Genomic DNA, 27,309 nt, shown 5'->3' with positions numbered 1-27,309 from the left:
ACCAAAAGTAAGATTTAAAAATCCTTATTCTCTAGATCCCCCAATTTCATTTAATTTCACTTTGCTTAGTGGGCATAAGGTAAGGCACATGACAGTGTTCTTTTTTTTGAGACAGAGTCTCGCTCTGTCACCCAGGCTGGAGTACAGTAGCGCGATCTTCGCTCACTGCAACCTCCGCCTCCCAGGTTGAGGCGACTGTCCTGCCTCAGCCTCCCAAGAAGTAGGTGGGATGACAGGCGCATGCCACCACGCCCGGCTAATCTTTGTATTTTTAGTAAGGACAACGTTTCACTATGCTGGCCAGGCTGTTCTCGAACTCCTGACCTCAGGTGATCCGCCTGCCTCGGCCTCCCAAAGTGCTGAGATTACAGGTGTGAGCCACTGTGCCCGGGAGAGTGTTCTTTACTTTGTGACTCAACTATGTGATCTAACCCCCTTAACAAAGAATGGCCAAACTCACTGCTGTATTGATGAGGCACACCAAACTCTTGCAACCATTCTGTTAATGCTAGCTTTAGAGCCATCTGTGGACTATAGAGTACATCAGTTTCAATATCTTCATCACTGCCTTCATTTTCTAATTTTATCTGGATGGATACAGTACTATCTTCACTGTCAGCTGCAAAAAATAAAAAAAGAGCACAAAAATAGTTTTGATTACAAAAGCCTTCTGACAAGCGAGAAGAATAAATGCAACTAGTTGTCACAGTATAACCACAGAAACAAAGAACTAGAATGAGAACAAACCTTAAACATAAAAATGCAAATAAAAGCAAGATCCTTCACCGAACCATTTCATATAGGGTAGTAACCTAAATGCAATGCTAAATGTAAAATCTCAATTGAAATAAGAAATATAAATTTTAGTATCAGTGGAAGAGTCAATCTGAAATTTCCACTGAGTACTAATTATTGGGAAGTCAAGGTCAAAAGTACCATGCTTTTCATATGAAGAAAACATTGCATAGCCTTCAGGGCCTTGTAACTTCTTTTTTTTTTTTTTTTTTTGAGACGAAGTCTTGCTCTGTCGCCCAGGCTGGAGTGCAGTGGCGCGATCTCGGCTCACTGCAAGCTCCGCCTCCTGGGTTCACGCCTTTCTCCTGCCTCAGCCTCCTGAGTAGCTGGGACTACAGGCATCCGCCACTACGCCTGGCTAATTTTTTGTATTTTTAGAAGAGACGGGGTTTCACCGTGTTAGCCAGGACGTTCTCGATCTCCTGACCTCGTCATCCTCCCGCTTCAGCCTCCCCAAATGCTGAGATTACAGGCGTGAGCCACCGTACCCAGCTTTTTTTTTTTTTTTTTTTTTTTTTTGAGATGGAGTCTCACCGTGTCACCCAGGCTGGAGTGCAGTGGCAGGATCTTGGCTCACTACAACATTCACCTCACAGGTTCAAGCGATTCTCCCACCTTAGATTCCCGAGTAGCTGGGACTACAGGTGCATGCCACCATACCTGGCTAATTTTTCTATTATTCGTAAAGATGGGATTTCACCATGTTGGCCAGACTGGTCTCGAACTTGACCTTGTGATCCGCCCACCTGGGCCTCCCAAAGTGCTGGGATTACAAGCGTGAGCCCCTACAACCGACCGTAACTTCATTAATAAAGGCACTGAGGGAAAAAGAAGAGGCCAGGCACGGTGGCTCATGCCTGTAATCTCAGCACTTTGGGAGGCTGAGGTGGGCAAATCACCTGAGGTCTGCAGTTTGAGACTAGCCTGGCCAACATGGTAAAACCCCATCTCTACTAAAAATACAAAAAATTAGCCAGACGTGGTGGCAGGCACCTGTAATCCCAGCTACTCAGGAGGCTGAGGCAGGAGAACTGCTTGAACCCAGGCGTCAGAGGTTGCCGTGAGCTGAGATCGGGCCATTGCACTCCAGCCTGGGCAATAAGAGCAAGATCCCGTCTCAAAAAAAAAAAAAAAAAAAAGAGATAATCAACAGAGACCCACAAATTAGCACACATAAGGCAACAAAGCTCTGAGCCAGGATAGTGGTAGAGAAAATTAAGTCTGAATTCTTTGGTTCTGTACTTAAAAACTCTCTATTCTTAGCTTTCCTTAATATTTCCTACATATGTCCCAGGTTTGGATAGTGTCTGCCACCCTTAATATGTTCCATGCTCTGCCTTAAAAGATGTAGGAGTTAAGTGCCATGTACACTGACAGCATTTAAATTATATTCCCAATTTTTGTTTGTTATTGAGGGGAGGAGGATGACAATGACTGAGCCAAACAAAAGGGAGACATTAATTCAATAAACAATTCAAAGCAGAGGTATGGAACTGAGAAATAGACCACAACTATTAATATTACTACATACTATCATGACACTTCAGTAGCCAAAATGGGCCAAAATTCAGGGAACTTCAAAAGTTCAGTGTTCAGGCTGGGCACAGTGGCTCACGCCTGTAATCCCAGAACCCTGGGAGGCAGAGGCAGGCAGATCACCAGGTCAAGAGTTCGAGACCAGCCTGACCAACGTGGTGAAACCCTGTCTCTACTAAAAGTGTAAAAATCAGCCGGACGGGGTGGTGCGCGCCAGTAATCTCAGCTACTCAAGAGGCTGAGGCCGGAGAATCGCTTGAACCAGGGAGGCAGAGGTTGCAATGAGCCAAGATCGCGCCACTGCACTCCAGCCTGGGCAACAGAGTGAGACTCTCTCTCAAAGAAAAAAAAAATGTTTCAGTGTTCAGTGTTTTTCACCTCCAGCCCACAAACCTTTAACGCCCAGCAAACTCTCCTCATACTTTGATCCAGCTTAAAAGTCTGTGAAATCTCAGCAAAAATAATCACTCTCTCCCGTGTTCACACAGCACTTTATAAATTAAACTATTACAACACTTATCACACTATAGTACAATTGCCTATAAGCCTTACACAACACTAGACTGTTTCTCAAAAGTAGGAATGGCTGGGCGCGGTGGCTCACGCCTATAATCCCAGCACTTCAGGAGGCCCAGGCGGGTGGATCACCTGAGGTCAGGAGTTCAAGACCAGCCTCACCAACATGGAGAAACCCTGTCTCTACTAAAAATACAAAATTAGCCAGGCATGGTGGCACATGCTTGTAATCCCAGCTACTCAGGAGGCTGAGGCAGGAGAATCACTTGAACCTGGGAGGCGGAGGTTGCAGTGAGCTGAGATCGTGCCACTGCACTCCAGCCTGGGCAACAAGAGCAAGACTCCATCTCAAAAAGAAAAAACAACAAAAAAAACTACTTTATTCTTGCCATCTCAGTGCCCATGAACATGCATCTGCCACATGATAGATTATTTAAATGTAAATAAACAATTATCAAGCACCTTACTTAGAACTCTATTAATTAGAGATTTTTCATAAATTAAAAATTAGTAAGCCAATGTCTAAAATAAGACTATATTCCATTTGGCCAGGCAGGGTGGCTCATGCCTGTAATCCCAGCACTCTGGGAGGCCGAGGCGGGTGGATCACCTAAGGTCAGGAGTTCGAGACCAGTCTGGCCAACATGGTGAAACCCAGTCTCTACTTTAAAAAAAAAAAAAAAAAAAAAAAGCCGGGTGTGCCTGCAATCCCAGCTACTTGGGAGGCTGAGGCTGGAGAATCGCTTGAACCTGGGAAGCAGAGGTTGCAGTGAGCTGAGACTGCGCCACTGTAATCCAGCCTGGGCGATGGAGCAAAACTCCATCTCCAAAAAAAAAAAAAGAGTATGTTCCATAAAAGATAAATGTAAGCTGAATCTAAATGATCTAAGTGACTCAGATTAAGAGTATCTAGTCATCTAAAATATCCTTTTCAATAAAATTGCCTGAAAATACATTTTATCCAAATGATTCTAGAGATAATGGAAACACTTAAAGACTGTCTCCTCTAGTACTCAGACTTCAAAGACTTAATCATATTTTATTTTTATTTATTTGATAGGGTTGTCATCTGTTTGTCCAGGCTGGAGTGCAGTTCCTGGGATTATAAGCGAGCCACCACGCCGCTTCTGAATCATACTTAAAAAAACAAAACAAAACAAAACAAAAAAACTAAGGGAAGAGGTTAAGTGACTTGTCCAAAGACATTCAACCTTTCTTCTATCATACACATCTTCATCAACAGAATGAAACAGCATACCGTAATAAAACCACTTGGTTTTGTTTCCTTCTTAGTAAAACAAAATACGTTTTTTAAAAAATAAATAAAACTATTTAAGTTGTGATGACAAAGGAATGCATACTTTCCACTAGCTCTAGTTAACCCCAGCTCTCCCTCCCAAGGTGAAGGATCAAGTACAGGCTACTTACTCATCACTACATCTTTTCTCACTCCATTCATGTTTGATTTGTACCAGGTGGCAAGGGTGTGGATAGCAACGTAGTTGGCTTCAAATTCACAATTTGGATTAGTGAGGACTCCTTTTAACCGTGGGATGAGTTCTGTGGATCTTCCTTTGTACGGGCCCAGAAACAGTCTCTTCTGATCATAATCATTAGCATGAATGTTATCCCAGATTACTGGAGCTCTCTTAATAATCTTAGAAACCTCTTCAATGGACTCTACTGGAATTTCTTTAGAAACAACTTTGGGACCTAGAAATAACGACAACCGTTTGTTAAAAGAATCATGGTTCTTGGCCAGATGCATTGGCTCATACCTGTAATCCCAGCACTTTGGGAGGCCGAGGTGGGCAGATCATTTGAGCCCAGGAGTTCGGACCAGCCTGGGCAACATAGCGAGACCCTACTTTTTAATTTTAAATTAAAAAATATATTTAAAAAAAGAATCATGGTTCTTTAAAATATACTGCGTATATAACTTTTTGTGTTTTCCTTACATATCCTTTTTTTTTTTTTTTTTGAGACAGAGTCTCGCTCTGTCGCCCAGGCTGGAGTACAGTGGTGCAATCTCGGCTCACTGCAAGCTCCGCCTCCTGGGTTCACACCATTCTCCTGCCTCAGCCTCCTGAGTAGCTGGGACTACAGGCACCCTCCACCACACCTGGCTAATTTTTTGTATTTTTTAGTAGAGATGGGGTTTCACCGTGTTAGCCACGATGGTCTTGATCTCCTCACCCCGTGATCTGCCTGCCTAGGCCTCCCGAAGTGCTGGGATTACAGGCGTGAGCCACTGCGCCCAGCCCCTTGCATGTACATTTTATAACAACTTTTCTTTTTCTGAGGCAGGGTCTCTTCTGTTACCAAGGCTGAAGTGCAATGGAGTAATCATAGCTCACTGCAGCCTTGAGCTCCTGAGCTCAAGCAATCCTCTCACCTCAGCCTCCCAAGTAGCTGGGACTACAGGTGTGCCCCACCATCTCACAGTAATTTTAAATTTTTTTGTACAGATAAGGGCTTGCTATGTTGCCCAGGCTAATCTTAAACTCCTCGCCTCAAGCGATCCTCCTACCTCAACTCAAGCCTCCTACAGCACTGGGATTACAGGCACGAACCACTGCACCCAGCCACAATTTTTCTTTTGAAAACACAACAACATGTCTTTTACTGAGCTTTATTTTTTTCATTTCATAAAATAGAAGAGTTTCCTAAAGCTGCTTAGGGTTGGGATCAATACCCTTTGGCCCAGTTCCCTATAAATCTTTATTATTTATTAACTGAATTTTTTTTGAGACAGGGTCTCATTCTGTTGCTCAGGCTGGAGTGCAGTGGCATGATCACAGCTCACTGCAGCCTCTACCTCCCGGGCTCAAGTGATCCTTCCACCTCAGCCCCCTAAGTAGCTGGGACTACAGGCGTGCACCACCCCACCTGGCTAAGTTTTTTATTTTTTGCACAGTCCCCCTATGTTGTCTAAGCTGGTCTTGAACTCCTGGGGTCTTCCACCTCAGGGTCCCCCCTCAGGCTCCCCAACCATGATATATGTTTTTTTATATTAAGAGAATATGTAAACTTTGTAAAAGAAAGCGTATTTTAACAAGTTCTCTGGGCCAGGTGCAGTGGGTCACATGTGTAATCCCAGCACTTTGGGAGGCCGAAGCGGGCAGATCACCTGAGGTCGAGAGTTTGAGACCAGCCTGGCTAACATGGAGAAACCCTGTCTCTACTACAAATGCAAAAATTAGCTGGGCGTGGTGGTGTGTACCTGTAATCCCAGCTACTTGGGAGGCTGAGTCAGGAGAATCGCTTGAACCCGGGAGGCAGAGTTTGCAGTGAGCTGAGATTGTGCCAATGCACTCCAGCCTGGGCAACAAGAGCAAAGCTCCGTCTCAAAAAAAAAAAAAAAAAAAGGCTGGGCGCGGTGGCTCACGCCTGTAACCCCAGCACTTTGGGAGGCTGAGGCGGGTGGATCACAAGGTCAGGAGATCGAGACCATCCTGGCTAACATGGTGAAACCCTGTCTCTACTAAAAATACAAGAAACTAGCCAGGTGTGGTGGCGGGCGCCTGTAGTCCCTGCTACTCGGGAGGCTGAGGCAGGAGAATGGTGTGAACCCGGGAGGTGGAGCTTGCAGTGAGCTGAAATTGTTCCCCTGGACTCCATCCTGGGCGACAGAGCGAGACTCCGTCTCAAAAAAAAAAAAAAAGTACTCAACAACAACAAGCAATTTCTCTAAGTCCTAGTTAATTCAAGTTTGACTGTATAAATCTTTTAAGACTTACCTGTCCAAAGCACTTCAATTCCAGGTAGAAGCTTTTCACCCACAGTCCTTAAATATGGAGACTGAGACACATTTGGATAACAAAAAGTGCCACAATATTCTAAATGTAGGGAGAAAAGTAAAAAAGTTAGAAATAAAATGCTCATGGGTTTTGTTTGTTTGTTTGTTTTCTTTGAGACGGAGTCTCACTCGACGCCCAGTCTAGACTGCAGTGGCGCGATCTCCACTCACTGCAACCTCCGCCTCCTGGGCTCAAGCAATTCTCCTGCCTCAGCCTCCCAAGTAGCTGGGACTACAGGCGCACGCTGCCACGCCCGGCTAATTTTTTTTGTATTTTAGTAGAGACAGGGTTTTACCGTGTTGCCCAGGCTGGTTGCAAACTCCTGAGCTCAGGCAATCCGCCTGCCTCGACCTCCCAAAAGGCTCATGGGTTTTTGAATGTGGAAAAAATGTCTGCCAATTCTAAATGATTTTCATCCAAATGATGAAAGGCCTCCTACAAGGAACTAAAGTGGGCAGTTCACTTAAGAAATTCATAAAATCTGATATTTTTCCTCCAACAGTAGTACAGATCAATTCTTACGATACTACAGTTACTAGAAATACAAGTTTACTAAAAAAACAAGAACTGTAGCATTTTCTACAGAATTCTGAATTGCCTACTTTTCTCAGTTACAATTAAACGCCAAACAGAATGAATTGATAATATCATAATAGAACTAATACAAGAATATGCCAATGGCAGCTGGGCACAGTGGCTCACACCTGCAATCCCAGCATTTTGGGAGGCTGAAGTGGGTAGATCACTTGAGCCCAAGAGTTCGAGACTAGCCTGGGCAATATGGCTAAACCCAGTCTCTACCAAAAATATAAAAATTAGCCAGTTTTATAACCCGGTCTCTAAATAAATAATACAAATTTAAAAGTAAAATTAGGCTGGGAATGGTGGCTCACGCTTGTAATCCCAGCACTTTGGGAGGCTGAGGCTGGCGGATCACGAGGTCAGGAGATCGAGACCACGGTGAAACCCCATCTCTACCAAAAATATAAAAAATTAGCCAGGCGTGGTGGTGGGCACCTGTAATCCCAGCTACTCAGAGAGGCTGAGGCAGGAGAACGGCGTGAACCTGGGAGGTGGAGCTTGCAGTGAGCTGAGATCGCGCCGCTGCACTCCAGCACTCCAGCCTGGGTGACAGAGCGAGACTCCGTCTCAAAAAAAAAAAAAAAAAAAAAAAAATATTAAAAAATAAAAATAAAAATAAAATTAAAAAAATTTTTAAAGGCATATACCAATGGCTATTAGTACTCAACTGCAACTTAAACTGTAACTTGCAGCTAATTAATTCCCAGTATAAGCTTAAAACTTTTGGATACTAATGTAGTACTCAACTAAAATAAGGTTCTCGGCTCACAGTACACACAAAGAAAGTTAAATAATTTAGTCTAAAATTCTTCCTGAACAGGGAAGTGTTGGGAAAACTTCTTGTAAGTTGAATTTTGAGAAGCAACTAAGAGACTAAAATATTTTCAATGAAAGAAACCAGAGGGGCAGAAAGAAAGGAAAAGGGGAAAAACTGTTAAGCTTTCTATGCTGACTACCTGAAATAAGAGCCCAGATGGAAGTGGGAGGAGTGCAAAAAGGGACAGATCTGCATGGGCAGAAAAAGGGGACAAGTAGGAGGAAATGAGAAGTGACTAAGGTAAAAGCAATGTAACTTGGTTTTTCTCCAGTTTCCATTTCAATACTATCCCTCTTTTAATACTGACAATGTAATGTTCATATACTTCCAGTACTAAAAAATACATAAAAATCTTCTGACGAGTCAGTTGTCATTTATTAGTTCCTAAAATTTCTCCAATTTAGGATCTTGAAAAATGTCTTCTAAAAAAAAGATTCCTACTTTTACACACCAAGGCAGGAGGGAAGTGGAGAGAGAATGGGGCCTATGGTCCTTTATAAGTTATATATTCCAAGACGACTAGTTAAATGTAAAGCCATTATATACAATACCTGTGGGACAGAAGAGGAAAGTTTCTGGCTCTCCTAGGTACTGATAGATTTCATTTGTGATGGAGACCTGGGCATGAGCAAAAGAACTGAATACCTCTTTGTCTGCTGCACACATATTATGGTCTATATCATCAAAAAGCAAAGCAAATGATCTGCACCCAAACTGAGAAACCTAGGAGAAAAAAAAAAAGAATCAAGAGTAAAAAAATCAACAATTCCAAACATTATAGAGTTAATAGTTATACTTAAAATCCAATATTTTTCTTACTAGAATGTTCAAAGACAGATTATTGTTTTTACATTTTCAATTAAAAAATTTTAAGCTAAATAGTTTTGGGACCCATTTCTCATTTGGGTTTGAATGCACTACAGGTTGAGTATTCCTTATCTGAAATGCTTGGGACCAAAAATGTTTTGGATTTTGATTTCTTTTTTTTTCCTGGATTTTGGAATATCTGTATTATATTCAGCATCCCTAACCTGAAAATCCAAAATCTGAAATGCTCCAATGAGCAGTTCCTTTGAATTTTATGGAGCTCAAAAAGTTTCATATTTTGGAGCATTTCAGATTTCTGAATTAGGGATACTCAACTTATATAACAATATGATCCGACAAAGTGGCCTAGCCTCCTAACTCATGGGCTGCTGATTGTAGAAGACCCAACAGTCAGAAAAATACAGAAACATGAGTAAGTAACCTTAAGACATGAAAAAGCCAGGCTGTGAACTAGTCCCAAAAGGCACACTGATCCCTTTGCAGATAAACCTAACCAGGTATGAATCAGAAAGAACAGAGTTTTATCAAACAGTAAAATAACTTCATTCATGAAAATTTCCACTGCCTTAAATTTTTTACCAGACATTTTAATGCCACTCATATAAATCTTTGCCTAAAGAAATAAGACATGTATATAGAAAAACCAGCAAACTAAAAAAACAGAAAAATGGGGGCGGGCGCAGTGGCTCACGCTTGTAATCCCAGCACTTTGGGAGGCCGAGGCGGGCAAATCATGAGGTTAGGAGTTCGAGACCAGTCTGGCCAACATGGTGAAACCCTATATCTACTAAAAATACAAAAAAATTAGCCAGGCGTGGTAGCACACACCTGTAATCCCAGTTACTCAGGAGGCTGAGCCCAGAGAATTGCTTGAACCCAGGAGGCGGAGGTTGCAATGAGCTGAGATTGCGCCACTGCGCTCCAGCCTGGGCAACACAGCAAGACTCAGTTTCAAAAAAAAGGAAAATGGAAGCCTTTTACATTAGCCTTATACAATGTGCAGCTTTACATTAAGCAGACTTTACAATCAATTAGGTTCACCTAGTCTGTTTGTCTTCTCATCTTGAGAAACTAGCCATTTCCAGATATCGCTTTGTCCATATAATTGAAGAAACTAATGTCTAATAGGTAAAACCCTGTTTCTAAAATCTCAGTTGTAAATTCAAGCCAAGCAGCCTAGGATATATCTGATTTCTCAAAATGTGGTTCTTGACCACCAATCACCTAGATTCCCAGTCCCCACCTTATCCATTTGGGAAATAAACTCCAGTAGTCAGCATTCTTTTAAGCTTCACTTCTAATCATTCTTTTAAGGCAGTTCTTACGCAAACTGAAATTTGAGAAGAACTAGTACCTCCAATAAAGCTCTTTTTACTTAATTTGGAAAATATTCCTCCATCAGAAGGATTCAAGGTTGGGTGCAGTGGCACACGACTGTAATCTCAGCACTTTGGGAGGCTGAGGTGGGTGGATCACCTAAAGTTAGGAGTTCGAGACCAGCCTGGCCAACGTGGCAAAACTCTTTCTCTACTAAAAATAAAAAAATTAGCCAGGCATGGTGGTGTGCCTGTAATAGCTACTCAGGAGGCTGAGGCACGAGAATCGCTTGAACTTGGGAGGTGGAGGTTGCAGTGAGCAGAGATTGGGCCACTGCACTCCAGGCAACAGGGCAAGACTCTGTCTCAAAAAAAAAAAAAAAAAAAAAAAAAAAAAAGCATTCAAAGTAAAAAAATTCTTACAGAAACAAAGAAATAAAAGACCAGGCATGGCAACTCACGCCTGTAATCCCAGCCCTTTGGGAAGATCATGAGGTCAGGAGTTTGAGACCAGCCTGACTGGCATGGTGAAGGCCCCATCTCTACTAAAAATACAAAAATTAGCCGGGCATGATGGCACGCACCTATATCCCAGCTACTCGGGAAGCTGAGGCAGGAGAATTACTTGAACCCGGGAGGCGGAGGAGGTTGCAGTGAGCCGAGATTGTGCCACTGCACTCCAGTCTGGCAACAGAGCAAGACTCTGTCCCAAAACACAAAACAAACAAACAAAAAAAGAAAACAAAGAAATAGGAATTTGATTTCCTTTCAACATCATAAAAGCAAGTGAGTAAACTTCTAGTTTCAAGTACATAGTCAGGAAAAATGAATAAAAAGTGAGGAGTTACCTGGTCCAATTTACGTTTCAATGTGGATACTTCCTTGGGGTTAGAAAAAGTGATATCCAATCCAGGTGAGATCGCATAGATGAACTCTATCTCATATTCTCGTGCAGCAGAGATGAGAGTCATAAGTTGCTCTAAAGAACAGAGTCCATGTTTTTAGAAAGCAGAACAGAAAACTAAAAGAACCTTCACTGAAGGTTTAACCGAAGAGGTTATTTCTTCTAACTTACAAGAAAGGAAAAGATCCTCACATTTTACAAATTGTCATGTCCAACTTAACAACAGGCCATACAAAATGGTACAAGCCTGAAGTGATTTAATGTCACAGTAAGGGAAAAAGAATAGTTTTCACACCTTTGAAATCTGAACAACAGAAAATAAGAGGCCCTTCTTTTTCACTTCCAAGTAGTTTCTTATCCTTTTGGGGAAACAGGCTAAAATCAATAAACATTTTCCTCCCTTTCATTACCATTTCTCAAAAACACTGAATTGTCAATTCTCTTACTGAACTTAAGCCATTTCTATTTCCTGCAGCATTTGAAAGGCATAAAATGCAGCCGCTGCTTTTTTATTTTGAGAGTCTTGCTCTGTTGCCCAAGGCTGGAGTGCAGTGGCACAATCCTGACTCACTGCAACCTCTGCCTCCTGAGTAGCTGGGATTACAAGCATACCCGGCTAATTTTTGTTTAGTAGAGATGGGGTTTTGCCATATTGCCCAGGCTGGTCTCAAACTCCTGGCCTCAAGTGATCTGCCTGCCTTAGCCTCTTACAGTGTTGGGATTGCAGGAATGAGCCACGGTACTGGATCTTGCTTTTTTTTTTTTTTTTTTTGCCATCTCTGAACAACTGGAATTCCTAACACTAAATAAACCTAAGCATAACTACTTTATAATATGAAAGAAAGAAAATGCTTTCTTAAGAATCAGGGTAGGCCGGGCCCAATGGCTCATGCCTGTAACCCCAGGATTTTGGGAGGCCAGGCAGGAGGACTGCGTGAGGTCAGGAGTTTGAGACCAGCCTGGCCAACATTGTGAAACCCCATCTCTACTAAAAATACAAAAATTAGCCAGGCGTGGTGGCGCATACTTGTAATCCCAACTACTAGGGAGGCTGAGGCAGGAGAATTGCTTGAACCCTGGAGGCAGAGGTTGCAGTGAGCCAAGATCGCACCACTGCACTCCAGCATGGACCACACAGCAAGACTCCATCTCAAAAAGAATCACGCCTGTAATCCCAGTACTTTGAGAGGCCACGGCAAGTTGACTGCTTGAGTTCAGGAGTTTGAGACCAGCATAGGCAACAAGGCAAACCCCTCTCTCTACAAAATATACAAAAATTAGCTAGGCATGGTGACCTGAGCTTGCAGTCTCAGCTACTTGGGGGGCTGAGGCGGGAGGATTGCTTGAGCCCAGGAGATCAAAATTGCAGTGAGTCACTGCACTCCAGCCTGGGTAACAAAGTGATAAACACTGTCTCCAAAAAAAGAAAAAGAAAAAGAACCAGAGTTAAGTCACGGCCTTAACAATCTTGACCCGTTTCTATCTATGGGAAAAACATTAATTATAGATTTTAAGCTTTTAAAATTATTAATTTACAATTTTCCTACATCAACTTAAATACTACTACTATATACCATAAGACATATTTTTGAATAATTTTCAGTAGTATCTCAAGATAGTCATTTTTACTCTATTTTGATTATTGATCACATTAAGTTTCATTACCAGCACCACCAGAAAGTAATTAAGTTGAAGGCACACTTAAACAGAATAGTAAACCACAACACTAGATGGAGATGGGATAAGTTGTAATTGCTTCTTTGTAATTCAAGAAAACTTTCAGCCTACCATGCCTTGGCTGGGCTCTGTAACCAAATATCTTGTTAGCTATACGCGTATACCATTTAATTTCAAGTACAAAAATGTTTCACCATTTACAAGTTCCCAAACAAAAGCACCTCTCTAATTTGGTAGTTCAATGCTATACTACTAACTTTTTATCAATTTTATGTAACCAACTCAACATAAGTATACCCATAGCAGGCCAGCCGGGCACAGGAGCTCAAGCCTGTAATCCCAGCTACTTGAGAGGCTGAGGCAGCAGAATCTCTTGAACTCGGGAGGCTGAGGTTGCAGTTAGCCAAGATCGCACCACTGCACTCCAGCCTGGGGGACAGAGCAAGACTCTGTCTCAAAAAAACAAAACAAAACAAAACCCAAAGACAGCCTATTAATGGCTTCCCGCTTTCCTGGACTAGGGTTTAAGGACCTGTAACTGTTGACAAGGCCAAGCCACACTAGAGCCTGAAGCAAAAGGAACAATCAGTAGTGCTGATCCTGTCTTTACCTAAAATTTTAGCATTGTGTCCATCATGAATTGCTGCATTAATTTTGGTTTTTTAAAAAATATTGCATAAAATGTTATTTATCTTGATTACTTTTTGGAGGTCCCTTAAAATTTGCACCCAAAGTACGTGCCTCACTTGCCTTGCCCTGGGCCTAGCCCAGCTCCAGCACTTCTCTGCCCAGTGGCCCACTGTTTAGTCCACTGGCAGAAGTAAGCAGCACAATTTATGACCACAGAACAGATGGAGTCAGCCTAGCACGCCCATGATATCACACGTATGGTCATGAACTTGCTAGCGCAGAGCACTCTTTCAATCTCAGCTAACTGAATAGTTACCAGATAGGAGAAAAGGAAACTACCTACAAAATAAAAATAAAATATGTCATAAAATTCTTGTACAACTACATTTAAAATATAACTGTTTTCTTCACAGATTCTGAATTTATGGATTAAAAAGAAAAAGATTACCAGCTTCCTCCACTGAATACATCTCTCGCCAAAACATCCTATGTTTGTAGTCATCTTTTGGGGCATACAAGTATGTATTTAATTCCCATTTCTGGAGCCTTAAGAAGAAAGAAAATTACATATGTATAAACAGGCAACATTTATAGGCTGTCAATCTCCATTTCCCTCTTCTTGGAGCATCTCCATCTCATACAAAGCTAATATTCTACGACAGTAGCTTTTAACCTTTTTGTAATCAGTAGAATTTAAAAAAATTAAGTATTACAATGTACGCCAACATATAAAACACTCTTAAAAAACACAACAGCTCTGGGTAAGGTGAAGCCCAAAACCTATTCAGCTCCCCAGGAAAAGTTTGAAAACCAAAGGCCTAGGTGAAGAAATAAGGGACCAAGGTAAAATAACTTCTGCAATTGAGAAACCACCAAAATGCACCTAGGCTATTCACTGTTAGTATTTCTTCAAACAAAAGAAAATGTTAAGAGTTTAAGATTCTCCTCTCTCCTTCATATAATGAAGATTTACCTTCTAAAGAGTTCTTTCCTCTGTTCCATAACCCAAGGTCTTCCATAAAATCCTAGATTCAAAGTAAGAATGAAATTGTATTCAGTTTTAAAATGTGGTAAGCTTTATTGAGAAAAGCAAGTTACAAAACATACAATACAATCCTACTTTGTAAAAAGCGTAAAATACACCAAATCAGAAGGATATTTAATAAAATACTAAGGTTCCTTTATCTTTGGGTGGTGACATTACAAGGTGACTTTTATTCCATTTTTGCTTAGGTAAATTTTCTTATTTTTTCTACCATGACATTAGTTACTTAGGTGATAGTTATTTTAAAACAAACATCTATCATCTTTTTACTGTTGATAAAGGCCAAATATATTTAAATCCAATTTTTTAAGAGATCTCAATCTTACAATGGGGAAGGGCAGCAGTGTAATACAAGCTGCCAACAGTAACAATTACTTCCTAGAATGATAGTAAAACTGCTTTAGAAAGGGTGAGGGGAGGCCGGGTGAGGTGACCCACGCCTGTAATCCCAGCACTTTGGGAGGCTGAGGCAGGTATATCACTTGAGGTCAGGAGTTCCAGACCCAGCCTGGCCAACATGGTGAAACCATGTCTCTACTAAAAATACAAAAATTAGCCAGGTATGGTGGCAAATGCCTGTAATCCCAGCTATTTGAGAGGCTGAGAAACAACAATCACTTGAACCTGGGAGATGAACTCGCAGTGAGCCGAGACTGCGCCACTGCACTCCAGCCTGGGCGACAGAGCAAGACTCCATCTCAAACAACAACAACAACAACAACAACAACAAAAGGGTAAGGGGAGATAAACAGGTAAAGCAGTCAAAAAAAAATCAGAGATAGGATTAAGAAAGAATCTTGACTTAATTTTATGATCGTGCTCCTTTTTTTAAAAAAAAGTTCCTGGCCAGGACTGGAATTCCAGCTACTTGGGAGGCTAGGGCAGGAGAACTGCTTGAACCCAGGAGGCGGAGGTTGCAGTGAGCCAAGATCTGCTCCACTGCATTCCAGCCTGGGTGAAGAGCAAAACTCTCTCTCTCAAAAAAAGGTCCCGATACAATGACATAATCAAAGGGACCAAAAAAATGTCTGAAACCACATTCCCCAAGAAATTCAACAGCCTAACTGGCCCAAACAACAAACTCTCAAGCACTCTTAATTACAGAGCAATGATCTGAACAAATGAAAATTCCAGAATGTTACTTCTGGTCCTAAATGGAAAAGAATAAACAAAGAAAACTCAAGAATGTGACCTGCCCCAGAGTATCCTCTAAGAGGACAAAATACTAGTTATGCACACTGCAGAAAACAAACCTGCAGACCGATGACCTAAATTGTTGAATAAGCATCAAACTGGTATCTGGAACTCCCTAATGTGCTCATCACAGCTCAAACCACACACTTTACATCTTGTCTAACCTTTACTTTCCACTTGTCTCAGTCTAATCATCAGTAAGAGATAAGGACAACCTCTCAAGAGTACCATGAAGGTGGTTAATAAAAGCATTCTGAACACAAAATGTTCTACATAAACCCACACAGTCTACATAAGAGACTAGTCTAGAACAGAAATTTCTGCAATGTATTTTAGCTCCAACCTCTAGGCAGAATGACTCCTCTGCACCACAAAAAGGACAATGACAGACCAAATTAAAATTCATTATATACCAATGTATAAAACTGTAGCACTTTCATCTGGACAATCTAATGTTAGCCTCTCACAAGTGACAAAATATTTTTTTTTTCCTCGGGCGGAATCTCACTCTGTCGCCCAGGCTGGAGTGCAGTGGCACGATCTCGGCTCTATGTAACCTACTCCTCCAACTCCCGGCCTGCAACTACGCCTCCTGTCTCGGCCTCCCGAGTAGCTGGGATTACAGGAGCCCGCCACCACGCCCGGCTAATTTTTTCTATTTTTAGTAGAGGCAGGGTTTCGCCATGTTGGCCAGGCTAGTCTCGATCTCCTGACCTCGTGATCCGCCCGCCTCGGCCTCCCAAAGTGCTGGGATTACAGGCGTGAGCCACTGCGCCCAGCCAATATAAAATATTCTTGATCAGGCAGACCTACACAAGTCTTTAGCATCCCTACGGCACTTAGCATTATCATTTTTTTTTAACGAGTAGGCATTAAACATCCTTTCAGAGTTGCTCCAATATAAAAAAGACTTTTCAAATGTCTAGCTTAAACATTTTAATCTTTAGAAACCCTACCTTGGCTCTTTTGAGAGTCAGGTTCATGGTTTCGGTTGACTGGCACCACAAAGAGGAAGCAATGCTGTTAATGTGAGTTAAAAACCAAGAAAGTTTTGCGATGGAAAGAAAACAAAAAAATTCTAGCAGTAACTATAGTATTTCTATGCTCATTCATTTTACGGCTGGTGCCAACCAAGAGGTATCAAAAAGTGGAAAAAAAAAAAAAAAAAAAAGGCCAGGCGCGGTAGTTCATGCCTGTAATCTCAGCACTTTGGGAGACCAAGGCGGGCGGACTGACTGAGCTCCGGAGGTGGAAACCAGCCTAGGCAACACGGTGAAACCTGTTTCTACTAAAATACAAAAAATTAGCCGGGCCTGCGTCTGTAGTCTAAGCTACTTGGGAGGGTGAAGGAGGAGAATTGCTTGAACCCGGGAGGCGGAGGTTGCAGTGAGCCGCGATCACGCCACTGCACTCCAGCCTGGGCGACAGAGCGAAACTCCGTCTCCCCAAACAAAAACAAAAACAAAAACAAAACACACAAAAAATCAGTGCTGGCTCAGGTGCTCAGTCACTAAAATATACAAGGGCACGGGAGGGAGGAGGAATAAACGAGAGAACGGCAGACAACTCTGTTCTTTAAATAGAAAGAATAGCCTTTTAATACTATTCTAAACAAACCCATTTAAACCAAATGAGTTTTCTCCTTTTATAACTGAAGGTATAATGGACTGGCAAGTTTCCTTAGACTCATTCCAGTCTAGCTCCGAAATTTCCCAGCACTCTCTCATCCCCACCCTAAGATCTTTGATAACAAAAACCAGATTCTTTTTCTAAAATCTCCCTGCACTCAAGCCAATAAATACATCGAAATACATCGATATAAGTCACACAATGCAATCATTCTTGATGAACACTATATGGCAGTTTTCCATTCTGTAGTCCCCCAAATTCTGCACGACAGTTAACTTCGCTGAACTCTTTCATGCCTTACTGTAGCAGCAAAGTAGCCTGTTATGGTCTGTACCATAACCACCACCCATTTTTCGAAAGAATACTCTAATTTATATGGTGAAAAAAATAGAAAAGCTGATGTTCTCAACCTCGAGAGCAATCCATTTTCCATATCTTTTTGGTTTTTTAAATGTATATATTTTTTACCCTTATCCACGCCATTACATACCAGAGAGATATAAAACAGACATCTAGGAAACTCTGAGTCGGCCAAAATACTTCAGAAAATTCAAATATATGCTGTAACTGCGGGAAGACCAATAATGTAACTGATTCGTGCCTCTACAGAGCTGCAAGGTGTCCATTCTTATCCAGAAACTGTGAAACAAGCATCTGGTAATTTTCTCTCACTACCAAAAAGTCCATCGTTCTTTTCGACTGTAAATGGGAAAAACGGCGAGAAGGGCATTTTTAAAGCCACTTCTGCGGTCACTAAATTCAAATTACGCATCTCAGATACTTTGAGAATCTGTGATTAAAGCCAAAGCTTCATCCCTCGAGAGCAAAGTACAGTAGCTGGGAATGAGGGCAATTTTCTAAGTTGCAAATGAATTTTTGCGGGGGTGGGGGGAAGCAACAAAAATAATCTAAGCAAAGTGGAACTTGAAATACTATAGGCCAACCGTGCTTCTCTTCACTCCAGAAGTACAAGCACGTTAGTGTGGGTCGATTTTCCACAAAGGGTGGTGACAGAAGCACTACACACATTTTTTCACTGGAACGCAGACAACCCTAGGGAGTAAGATCCCAAGGTACAAAGAAGTAGAACTCAAAGGCTAACAGAACACCAGGCTCCTAACCACCGCCTCCTTAGGAGGTGGCCTGGCTCCAAGTCCAAGACGGGTGGGGTCAGACTTGTGAGTGGCCAGGGGGGAATTCGACGCCGTCTAAGGACGTGCAAGGAGATTCGCCCAACATCTCGTCTCTCCCCTCGCTTTAGGAGGGCCACATGTCAGACCCAGAGGCTTTCCGGCCTTTTAGAGTCTCCAAAATCCCCGCCACCACCCTCCTCCCGAGGACAGAACGTGTTAGTGCCAAGGCGGGGCGGGAAGGAGGGCGCTCACCTTCCACCACACCGCACAGGAACCGCCGAGCCCCTCCTGCAGCCCCGGCCACCGCCGCTCCCCCAGCCCCGGCAGGGTTGTCTTCTCCGGGTGCCGGAGCTGCCGGCGGCTCCAGCGATGCCCCCGCAGAGGCGGCAGGGTTGGAGCTGAGCTCGCTCTCCCGGTCCTCCAACGTCGCTTGACTCTCCTTCTGCACCATCCTCCTGCCCCCGGCCGCCGCCACCTCTGCGGGTCCTCCTCGACCTCCGTCCGTTGGGCCACCGGCCCGGAGCCCTGGAGAGGGCTTCAGCTCCAAGTGTGCGCCCCTCCGGCTCCTTCCCCTCCCCCTCTGCCCTTCCCCCTCCCTCTCCGCAGGGACCCGAATGCCCGGATGAGAAGGGCGGCGGCACCGGCGTGAGCCCTTTGTCAGCCGCAGCCTCAGCTTTAAGCTGGGGCGCCAGAAGCCTAAGCGGAGAGCGAGGCTGTGACCTCTCGTTCCCTGGAAGAAGACGGCCAAGGGTCCTGTCCTCGTTCTCTGCCTCTGCTGCCCTCCCGATAATCTTAGCTCTTCTACTTTTCCCCCTCGAAGCCCCGAGCTCTTCCTCTGCTGCTGCCTCCACCGCCCGCTTCCTGTTTATCCGCACTGCGCTTGCGCTGCAGACCGGCTCAGACCGGTCCCCTCCGCCCGGTTCCCCCGCCTTCTTTGGGGCTAGCCTATTAAGCTTCTTTAGGTAGGGGGAAATAGAACAGGAGACGCGAAAAGCAGACGGTAATGAAGGCAGTGGAATGTACCATTTCTGCTTGCCACCCTCCGGAACAAGCCTGGCACCCTGGGACGGACCATTACCCGCCCCCAAGGAGGGGAGTATGGGAGGAGGCTGCTGCCGGTTGGGGCAATAGAGAGTAAGGGGTGAAAAGGAGAGGTGTTTACTCTCTCAGTGCGCAGGCGCGGAGCCGCGACCTCTCGTTCTTAAAGAGATAGGAAAGAACTGACCTACTTTCTTTGGAGATTCTTGTAATAGGTGGGCTCATTACGTCTGCCTGACCCAGGCTTGGTTCGGTAAAGACACCATTCCAAGGAGCTCAGCTCACCCCTCTGCCTTGAATCATTTTCCCCTAATCCCATTTAAAATGTAATCATTCGTTCATTCCTTCATTCAGTAGACATCTATAGAGCTTGCCTCGTGCTGGGCTCTAGGAACACTATGAGCTCACAGTACGGTGGTGGAGACAAGCCACCACACACGCAGTTACCACAAGGTGTCCCCAAGAACTTCGGAGCTCAGAACAGGTGATACTCACTCCTCCTTTGGGGAGAGGCCGTGGGCATGGCTTCACTTTTCAGCTGGATTATAAAGGATGTGAAGTTAGCCTGACTGAGCAGGAGGGGAGGGAAAACAGCACTCCAGGAAAGTGGAACGAACAACGGAGTCCAAAGGTAGGGAGGCATGAAAAGCCTGCCTTGTTTGGGAATGGGGAGCGCGCGGTGTGTGCAGTGGGGCATGAGATCCCTTGGGCCTCAGCATGGGCATCGCTTCCTTGGGAAGCCTTCCCTAAGCCCTAGATGGGTTTGGGTCTCCTTGCTGTATGTTCTCAGAGCTCTCTTGTAGACCTACCCTAATGCACTTTACATTTATGTTGCTTGAGAAATCTGTCTCAACCTGTGAGGTATAAACATGAAATGATGATTAAGACTTAGTAATGTCCATCTTACACTTCAGTCTGATATTTACCTTCTTTAGCCGTAGCCCAACTTGTAGTTTCAAGGACTTTCATGGTCCCTCTTCTTTTCAGTCCTGGATTGTTGAGATGTGGGTTAGCAGCAAGCATTTTTTTTTTTTTTTTTTGAGACGGAGTTTCACTCTGTCGCCCAGGCTGGAGCGCAGGAGCACAGTGGCGCAATCTCGGCTCACTGCAGCCTCCACCTCCTGGGCTCAGGCTATTCTCCTGCCTCAACCTCTCGAGTAGCTGAGACTACAGGCACGCGCCACCACACCCGACTAATTTTTTGTGTTGTTAATAGAGACGGGGTTTCGCCACGTTGACTAGGCTAGTCTTGAACTCCTGATCTCAGGTGATCCACCTGCCTCGGCTTCCCAAAGTGCTGGGATTACAGGTGTGAGCCACTGCGCCCGGCCGGCCAAGCATTTTCTTAAGGGACCTCCTGTGCTGAGAGTTAGGGGCCATAGCAGCTTTACTGGATATTGTGGTCCGTTGGGGTTGAGAACACAACTTTTTTTTTTTTTTGTAAGAGAAGAGGTCTCACTTTTGCCACACAGGCTAGTGCAATCATAGCTTAGGTATCGAATTCCTGGGCTCTCAAGGGATCTTCCCGCCTTAGCCATCCCGAGTAGCTGGGACTATAGGCGAGTGACCGCCACTACACTCTTTTAATTTGTTCATTTTTGGTAGAGACGGGGGGGTCTCAACATCTTGCCCACGCTGGTCTCAAACTCTTGGGCTCAGGTGATCCTCCAGTCTCAGCCTCCCAAAGTGCTGGGATTACAGACATGTGCCACCTCACCTGGCCGAAAAGAACTTTTATCTGAGGAATGAGAGTCCTTTTAAATTATCAGGCCCAGATGGCTGGGCACAGTGTTGGTGTTTGCAACCAGCCTGGGCAATATTGCCAGACCCAGTCTTTATAAAAAAATAAAAATAGGCCGGGCGTGGTGACTCACGCCTGTGATCTCAGCACTTTGGGAGGCCGAGGCAAATGGATCACCTGAGGTTGGGAGTTCGCGACCAGCCTGACCAACATGGAGAAACCCCATTTCTACTAAAAATACAAAATTAACTGGGCATGGTGGCAGATGCCTGTAATCCCAGCTACTCAGGAGGCCGAGGCAGGAGAATCACTTGAACCTGGGTTGCGGTGAGCCGAGATCATGCCATTGCACTCCAACTTGGGCAACAAAAGCTAAACTCCATCTCAAAAAAACAAAAAAGCCAGGCATAGTGGTGTGCACCTGTAGTGCTAGGATCTCACCATTGTACTCCAGCCTGAGCCACAGAACAAGACCCTGCCTCTAAAAAAAAAAAAAAAAAAAAAATTTAAAAATTAAAAAATAAATAAATCTTTAAAAATTACAAATAAATAAATAGGCCTAGCGAGGCATTAAAATGACAGAATCATCCGGACTCAGTGGCTCACGCCTATAATCCCAGCACTTTGGGAGGCCAAGGTAGGCAGAAAGTCAGGAGTTCAAGAATAGCCTGGCCATCATGTTGAAACTCCGTCTCTACTAAAACTACAAACAATAGCTGGGAATGGTGGTGCGTGCCTGTAATCCCAGCTATTTGGGAGGCTGAGGCAAGAGAATCACTTGAACCTGGGAGGCAGAGGTTGCAGGTCTCAAAAAATAAAAAAAGAAAGAAAATAAAATGACAGGATCACATCCTGTGCCTCCCACCTTTGAGTTATGTATTCATCTCTTGACACTGCTTGCTGTTGCCACAAGTAGCTATAAATTAACCTAATAATGTTGTACTGGACACTCAAACACACACCCTATAGTTTAACAATGTATAGCCAATCAATAGCTTATGTTATTTTAATGTAAACTCTTGGTAAATAACTCAGGAACTGCCTCTTCTTTCCCTATAAAAATCTACTTGTAACTGCTGCTAATCAGTGTCTACTTAGGGCAACTCAACTTGAATCTATGCTCTTGGGTTGCAATCCTCAAGCTTATAATAAACTCTCTACTTGTATTCATTTTGCCTCAGCTTCTTCCTTATAGGTTGACAGGAGATTTGGGGGCTGTCATTCTGGTTGATGTCCTTAGTCTCATGACATTTTCCTCTTTGCCTTAATCACTGCCAGCAAGTCAGCAGCCACAATTTCTCCTACTTTCCACAGTCCAGTCTCATAGGGAAGGTTGGCCCCATTTCTGTGTCCCTCAAATATGAAGAGTGGTTCTTGCCACATAACTGCTATACACTTTCTCACCATACCACACCTCTCTCCACCCACCCCCAACACCTACAACAGTAACAATGCTTAGTAGACCTATGATGAATATTTGTGGAATGAATGAGATAGGGCCCTGCTCTCACAGATTTTACATTCTGTTTGGAGAACCAGACAATAACAAATTCAGTACACACATAGGAACTCACAGTTTGTGGTAAGGGCTATTAAAGGAAGAAACCGGCCAACTGCATCAAGGAGGAGCTACTTCAGATGGACAAATAGGAAGGAGTAATTTAGGTGAGTAGCGATAGTGGCTTGGGCTGGGAAACAGCATCAGAGAGAGAGAGAGGTGGTGTACCTTTGGTGGTGGAATTGGTGATTGATTAAATGGGGGTGGAGGGAGAATGAAGGAGAGGAAGAAATGAAGACTTCTAAATTTTGACCTGAGCAACTAGATGGATGTTGGTGTCATTTACTGAGATGAGAAAGACTGAAAAGGCATGAATCTAAGCTCCATTTTGAACATGTTAAGTTTAACCATTACAGGTCCACATTAATATATCAAATAGGCAGCCGGGCGCGGTGGCTCACGCCTGTAATCCCAGCACTTTGGGAGGCCGAGACGGGCGGATCACGAGGTCAGGAGATCGAGACCATCCTGGCTAACACGGTGAAACCCCGTCTCTACTAAAAATACAAAAAATTAGCCGGGCTCGCCGGGCGCGGTGGCTCACACTTGTAATCCCAGCACTTTGGGAGGCCGAGGCGGGCGGATCACGAGGTCAGGAGATCGAGACCACGGTGAAACCCCATCTCTACTAAAAATACAAAAAAAAAATTAGCCGGGCGTGGTGGCGGGCGCCTGTAGTCCCAGCTACTCGGAGAGGCTGAGGCAGGAGAATGGCGTGAACCCGGGAGGCGGAGCTTGCAGTGAGCCGAGATCGCGCCACTGCACTCCAGCCTCGGGAACAGAGCAAGACTCCGTCTCAAAAAAAAAAAAAAAAAAAATTAGCCGGGCGCGGTGGCAGACGCCTGTAGTCCCAGCTACTCGGGAGGCTGAGGCAGGAGAATGGCATGAACCTGGGAGGTGGAGCTTGCAGTGAGCCGAGGTCGCGCCACTGCACTCCAGCCTGGGTGAAAGAGTGAGACTCCGTCTCAAAAATATATATATATTTATATATCTCAAATAGGCAACTGGACTAGGCGTGGTGGCTCATTCCTGTAATCTCAGCACGTTGGAAAGCTGAGACTGGAGGAGGATCACTTGAGCCCAGGAGTTCAAGAGCAGCCTGGGCAACACAGTGAGACCCCATCTCTACAAAAAATTAAAACATTAGCAGGGTGTGGGTGGCACACACTTGTAGCCCCAGTTACTCTGGAGGCTGAGGTGGGAGGATCGCTGGAGCCCAGGAGTTTGAGACTGCAGTGAGCTATTATTGTACCACTGCACTCCAGCCTGGGTGACAGGGAAAAAAAAAAAAAAAAAAGCGAGGGGCAATTGGATAGATAGGTTTTGGATTTCAGAAGAGAGAGTTCTGGGGATATAAACTTAGGAGCCTCTGCATATTGATGGTGTTTAAAACCATGGGATTAGGGGTGGCTTGGGAAAGAGGCTTAGGTCTGAGCTGTGGGGCCTAAGATTTAAAATTCAAGTTGAGAAGGATGAGTCTATAAGGGAGGGCTGAGAAGGGGTAGCCAGAAGGGCACGAGGAAAACCAGGAGAGTAGGAAATACTGGAAGGCAAGAAAGGAGAGTATTTTGAGATGGAGCAGCTGACAACACTCAGAACCCAACCAATGGCCAAGATGAAATAATCTGAGGCTGGTGTACTGGCTCACACCTGTAATCACAGCACTTTGGGAGACTGAGGCGGGTGGATCACCTGAGGTCAGGAGTTCGAGACCAGCCTGACCAATATGGCGAAACCCCGTCTCTGCTAAAAATATAAAAATTAGCCGGGCATGGCAGCATGTGCTTGTAATCCCACCTACTCAGAGACTGAGGCAGGGGAATCGCTTGAACCCGGGAGGCACAGGTTGTAGTGAGCGGAGATCACTCCACTGCACTCCAGCCTGGGTGACAATCTGAATGCCAACCTACTGTTTTTTTTCCGGATCTCATCTGTAGGCTTGGGCTCTGGGGCACTTCTCAGCTTACTAGCAGTTCTCTGCTTCAGTTCCACTAAACTTGAATCTACCTTAGAAAATGGAAACTGGGCCAGGCATGATGGCTCACACCTGTAATCCCAGCACTTTGGGAGGCTGAGTTGGGCAAATTGCTTGAGCTCAGGAGTTCGAGACCAGCCTGAGCAATGTGGTAAAACCCTGTCTCTACCAAAAATACAAAAATTTAGCCAGGCGTGGTGGCGTGCACCTGTGGTCCCAGCTACTTGGCAGGCTGGGGTGGGAGGATCACCTGAGCCTTGGAGGTGGAGGCTGCAGTGAGCTGAGATTGTGAGACCAGTCTCAAAAAAAAAAAAAAAAAAAAAAACTGTCTCCATGCATATGTAATTATATACACATATTCACCATGTCCTTTCATCCATTATTATTTACTGAAGGCCTATTAGGTGCCAGGCCCCAGGGATAAGATGGTGAAGAAAAAAACCCTAGTCCAGGCACTCAGGGAGCCCTCAGGAACTTAGTGTATAGGAGAAGACAAGTAAATAATTACCCAAGTAAGTATATGGTTATAAACTGAGAAGTGCCATAAAGGAAAAGCAGAGGGCATCATGAGAGCCTGTCATAGTGTCACTTTGCTTGGATTATGCATAACATACACAGCATCCACCCTTCACATACAGCTCTTTGGTTTTTTTTTTTTCTGAGATGGAGTCTCGCTCTGTCACCCAGGCTGGAGTGCAGGGGTGCGATCTCGGCTCACTGCGAGCTCCGCCTCCCGGGTTCACACCATTCTCCTGCCTCAGCATCCCGAGTAGCTGGGACTACAGGTGCCCGCCACCACGCCCAGCTAATTTTTTGTATTTTTAGTAGAGACTGGGTTTCACCGTGTTGTCCAGGATGGTCTCGATCTCCTGACCTCGTGATCTGCCTGCCTCGGCTTCCCAAAGTGCTGGGATTACAGGCGTGAGCCACGGCACCCGGCCCACATACAACTCTTTACTGTGCCCAAAGGCCACTGTTGACAGACTTGAGGGATTGAGTCTAGTCTCAGTCCTGCTACAAACTTACTGAGTGACCTTGAGCAAGTCTCCCTTTTCTGAGCCTGCTTCTTCTATGAAGTGGAGGGTTAGACTAGATTACATGTTCTTTTTTTTTTTTTTTTTGACACAGAGTCTCACTCTGTTGCCCAGGCTGGAGTACAATGGTGCCATCTCGGCTCACTGCAACCTCCGCTTCCCAGGTTCAGGAGATTCTCTGGCCTCAGCCTCCCAAGTAGCTGGGATTACAAGCATGCGCCACCACGCCCAGCTAATTTTGCATTTTTAGTAGAGACCAGGTTTCACTATGTTGGCCAAACTGGTCTTGAACTCCTGACCTCAAGTGATCCACCCACCTCAGCCTCCCAAAGTGCTGGGATTACAGGCATGAGCCACTGCACTCACTCTAGATCACAGGTTCTTAACTTAGGACCCATAGATGAGCTTCAGGGATACAAAAATGCATGGGAATTCTTGCCTTTTTTTTTTCTTCTGGATAGTGGGCCCACAGCTTTTATCAGATCTTTATGCTGATGACTCAAAGAAACCTAAGGACCCAAGGAGCAGATGGTTCTTTGATGATATAAGCAGGGCACACAGATGATAAAACAATGGATGCTAAAAGTGAGTTTTTGCTTTTTGGACAACATATCCCTCCCCTTGACTTTGTCATGAGGGAGGAGAAGGCCTGATACTCCTCCTGTGGATGGTGAAGTTTAGTCACCCATAATGGTGACCCAGAGAAAGGATGAGAGGAACTGACCATTGGTGGGTCCCTCTGCAGGAGCAGAACAAAGAAAGAGTGGGAACACACAGAAAGTCCGTGTCATCCTTTATGCCATCTGCCTCATGGTGACCTGCGCTGGGTCCACTCCGTCTCATTCCTCCATCATTCCTGGCTGGGGTATGGACACAAAAAATATTTATCTATACTGGAGGCAAGCTTGGAATGTTGACACAAAGGAACTTTCATTAGAAACTAAAGGGAGGGGCTGTGCACGGTGGCTCACGCCTGTAACCAACACTTTGGGAGGCTTAGGCAGGCACATCACATGAGGTCAGGAGTTTGAGACCAGCCTGGCCATCATGGCGAAACCCTGTCTCTACTAAAAATACAAAAATTAGCCAGGCATGGCAGTGCATGCCTGTAATCCCAGCTGTTTGGGAAGCTGACGCAAGGGAATTGCTTGAACCCAGGAAGCGGAGGCTGCAGTAAAGCCAAGATCACGCCACTGCATTCTAGCCTGGGCGAAAGAGAGACACTCCATCTCAGAAAAAAAAAAAAAGAAAGAAACTAAAGGGAGGCCCCTCAAAAGAAAGCACTTTGAGATTAACTAAAAAGTCTGTAAATTAGAAATCTGTGATTCAACTTGTAAGAATGTCAGCTAAAAAACAGCTTGCTTGGCACAGTCTTTGGGACATCAGTGTCCTGTCCTTCCTTCCTTGTCTCCTCTCAGGCTGTGTGGGAGGGAGATTCATGTGGGAGCCTGAGGTTGGGTGGGTTTCCAACCATTCCAGAGCCTGTGTCTCAGTCTCATGCCAAGGTATGGCCAACTACGGAAAAGAAAGCCACTTTCTTGGGGATCTAAAAGGCTGCAGG

The 27,309-nt window shown here is 44.5% G+C and overlaps 1 protein-coding gene across 2 annotated transcripts in view; it reads right to left on the bottom strand.

The window, feature by feature from the left end:
* The window catches only part of OGA (O-GlcNAcase), a 35,928-nt gene extending 16,599 nt beyond the window's left edge, over positions 1-19,329 (bottom strand). Inside the window, exons 1-8 of one of the 2 annotated variants that reach the window (XM_030808065.1) lie at positions 18,655-19,275; positions 14,375-14,426; positions 13,850-13,947; positions 11,039-11,169; positions 8,598-8,769; positions 6,588-6,686; positions 4,276-4,560; positions 461-619 (exon numbers count right to left, since the gene is read on the bottom strand). In XM_030808065.1, coding sequence (XP_030663925.1) covers positions 461-619; positions 4,276-4,560; positions 6,588-6,686; positions 8,598-8,769; positions 11,039-11,169; positions 13,850-13,947; positions 14,375-14,426; positions 18,655-18,853 — 1,195 coding nt within the window. In that variant the 5' untranslated portion in view covers positions 18,854-19,275. Of the gene's footprint in view, positions 1-460; positions 620-4,275; positions 4,561-6,587; positions 6,687-8,597; positions 8,770-11,038; positions 11,170-13,849; positions 13,948-14,374; positions 14,427-18,654 lie in introns of both variants that reach the window. The other variant, XM_030808071.1, reaches the window with a different exon arrangement.
* Between the last annotated feature and the right edge of the window lie 7,980 nt (positions 19,330-27,309).

The sequence above is a fragment of the Nomascus leucogenys genome, chromosome 3 (assembly GCF_006542625.1).
Source record: "Nomascus leucogenys isolate Asia chromosome 3, Asia_NLE_v1, whole genome shotgun sequence".
NCBI lineage: Eukaryota > Metazoa > Chordata > Mammalia > Primates > Hylobatidae > Nomascus > Nomascus leucogenys.
This window is presented reverse-complemented; position numbering and strand designations above follow the sequence as displayed.